Source organism: Corylus avellana, chromosome 7 (assembly GCF_965113065.1).
Source record: "Corylus avellana chromosome 7, dhCorAvel1.hap1.2, whole genome shotgun sequence".
NCBI classification, from domain to species: domain Eukaryota; kingdom Viridiplantae; phylum Streptophyta; class Magnoliopsida; order Fagales; family Betulaceae; genus Corylus; species Corylus avellana.
Window position 1 is genome coordinate 5,064,753 of NC_142496.1, and position 2,580 is coordinate 5,067,332.

General features: G+C 32.2%; 1 protein-coding gene across 1 annotated transcript; it reads right to left on the reverse strand.

The window, feature by feature from the left end:
- Positions 1-1,591: 1,591 nt before the first annotated feature.
- On the reverse strand, positions 1,592-2,340 carry LOC148584370 (uncharacterized). The gene has a single exon (XM_088518634.1). It carries the CDS (start codon positions 2,106-2,108, stop codon positions 1,881-1,883), a length of 228 nt encoding a protein of 75 aa, XP_088374760.1. The 5' UTR covers positions 2,109-2,340; the 3' UTR covers positions 1,592-1,880.
- Positions 2,341-2,580: the final 240 nt, after the last annotated feature.

Genomic DNA, 2,580 nt, shown 5'->3' on the forward strand with positions numbered 1-2,580 from the left:
ACTTTTGAAGTAAAGAAGATTTTATTGATAAACAAACAGAAAATCTAATCATGCCCAACTGCAAATATGTTGCAATCCTCCTAGAAAAACAAGCTTAGGTAGGATGGAAATTTTAAAATATTAGTTAAGTAATTAAATTTATTATTATTTGTTTATTAATTTAAGTCTTTGAGATAATTTGTGATTTTTTTTTTTTTTTTTTGAACGGAAGTATGAGGATTTCATTATGAATTAATATGGTATCAAAGTCGAGGTTGGCTTCAAACTATAACATTTTAATTAAATATTTTACGTATTAAATCTCATTTATTAAAAGAAAGTTTACACCCACTCGTAAGTATTGAAATACAATTTTATAAGATATAGTCAAATAGAATTTCATACACGATGATGATGAGGAAGACCCCTCTGTGCTTAAGCTAGTCGATGAATAATTTAGAGTGCGTTTAACATTGCGATTTTATAGATAGAAAATGTGATTTTAAACCGCATAAAATAAATTGTTTAGGATTGCGTTTTTTTAAAAGTTATGTACAAATTTAAAGGGTAAATTGCGATTTTGCCAAACGCTTAACAACGTTTTTTAAAATTATGTATTCAAATCGCACATTTTAAAATCGTTATTTTAAATCTCATTTTTTGAAATTGCAAACACAAACAGAAGTTAACATTTACTCGTCTATTTTCTATCTAGAGAAAGAAAAGAATATGCATAGTTGCTCAATTCTAGCCGTAGAGTACTCCTAATTAAATTAAAATATATATATATATATATTATGATTCCAGTAATTGTCTTTCATCGTTTTCTTCTACACATTCAACTTTCTCTAATTAAAAGACGTAAAAAGTCCAAGCAGCTATGCTTTGATAAAACCCAAATAACTCGATCAATAAAATATTTTCAATAAACTTGGATTTATTTTTGTTAAACGTATTAATTTAAATTAATTAATTAATAATTTTCTATTAACTTAAAATTTTAAAATAAATCTTAATTTAAAATAATATCAGTTATCAGAACAGAAATTTCGAAAGAATTAGACTGCACTCGCTACGAAGAAGAAGAAGAAGAAATACGGTTCTCTTTCCCACTCTTTGCTCTACCAAAACATGAAAGCAAATCCATAAGACAAAAGAAAAAATTTTAATACTCGATCGAATATTCGGACCATATAAGGACAATTTGAAAGAGTTATCAGATTAAAGAAAAAATCAAAAAAGAAGATGAAACGTAAACCATACGTAATCCCACACAGAACAACACGGCCGTTCCTTTTTTCAGAATATTTGAACTTCTTTTCTTCCTTCCTTCCTTCCAAAAAGATAAAATAGCTCCAACTTGGCTCTTTCTCTTGAAAATTGCCACACACACACACACACACAAAAAAAATTAATTAATTAAAAATTTGTAATTAGTTTTCCATATTAGTTTTTTTTTTCTTTATAATTTAATTCATTTATCCTGCAAATTAGAACCATTACCCTCTTTATAGAGATGAATCATCTCACGTTTTATATTAAATTTTACATGTTTAATATATAATAAAATAGAGAGAGAGAGAGAGAGAGAGAGATTTGGCATAGTAGAATCTTCCATCCCTAATGATCTGTGCATATATGTAGAGGAATGAAAATAACCCACAAAAAACTGGCTAAATACAATGAAAACTGGGGAGCAGCCAATCTATATTGAAACACTACCATATGAATCTAATATTCCAAGAAAGTATGTACAGAGGAAAAGAAACCTAAAAACCGCTACACAAAACAGAGGATCCAAAACAGAGGACCCCTCTGTTTTCAAAGGGGTGGCAAAGGCACCTGACCCACCTTCAATATAACGCCAAGGTTTCAATCCTAAAACTCGACCGCCAGACGGGTCAGCAAGATATTCCCAACGGCGATCGAGAGAGCTGCCTGGTGATCTCCCGGAGCACGGGTCTCATCTCCGGCTGGCCCGGAACCCAGTCTATGATGTTCCCTGATTCTTGCTTAATCTTTCTCACTTGGCTGTGAACTGGAAAACCCACCTGCTCAATTCCATCTTCCTCTCCATCCTTCCTGTTTTTCCCCTTTTTGTTGTTGTTGTTGTTCTTCATGTTCTCCATCTTCTGGGCTATCTCTCTCTCTCTCTCTCTCTCTCTCTGTTTTTCTACGGCTACCTATCTGTGAGTCTCAAGGGCTAACAACAACCACGTCTGCATTTATAGAAAACAGAGAGAGAAGGCAAAGGAAGAAGTTTGGTGGGAAAGATGATGGATTTATCACACTTGAGACGACTGTTTTGGACCGTGTTGAAACTGAAGTTTGAATGCCGTGTAATACCATCATACCAGAGATATTTGGTGTAAAGGGTCCAATACTGTCTGATCTGGTGATATGTTCATATGGAAGAGATCATCTCATTTAAGTGTCTCCAACAAAGGACAACACAAAGGTGGTTTTCCATCAAATGTCCTTTTATTATTGTCTCTTCGCTTTGAAGCTAACCATACAAGTGAAACACAATTAATTGATGGAGTAATTAGTGTGATTATATATATAAATAATAACATCATGTCAAATTGCATGTTATTTTTT

Coding starts and splice junctions, on each gene's coding strand:
- LOC148584370 (XM_088518634.1), bottom strand. CDS start 2,108: ATGGAGAACATGAAGAACAACAACAACAACAAAAAGGGGAAAAACAGG.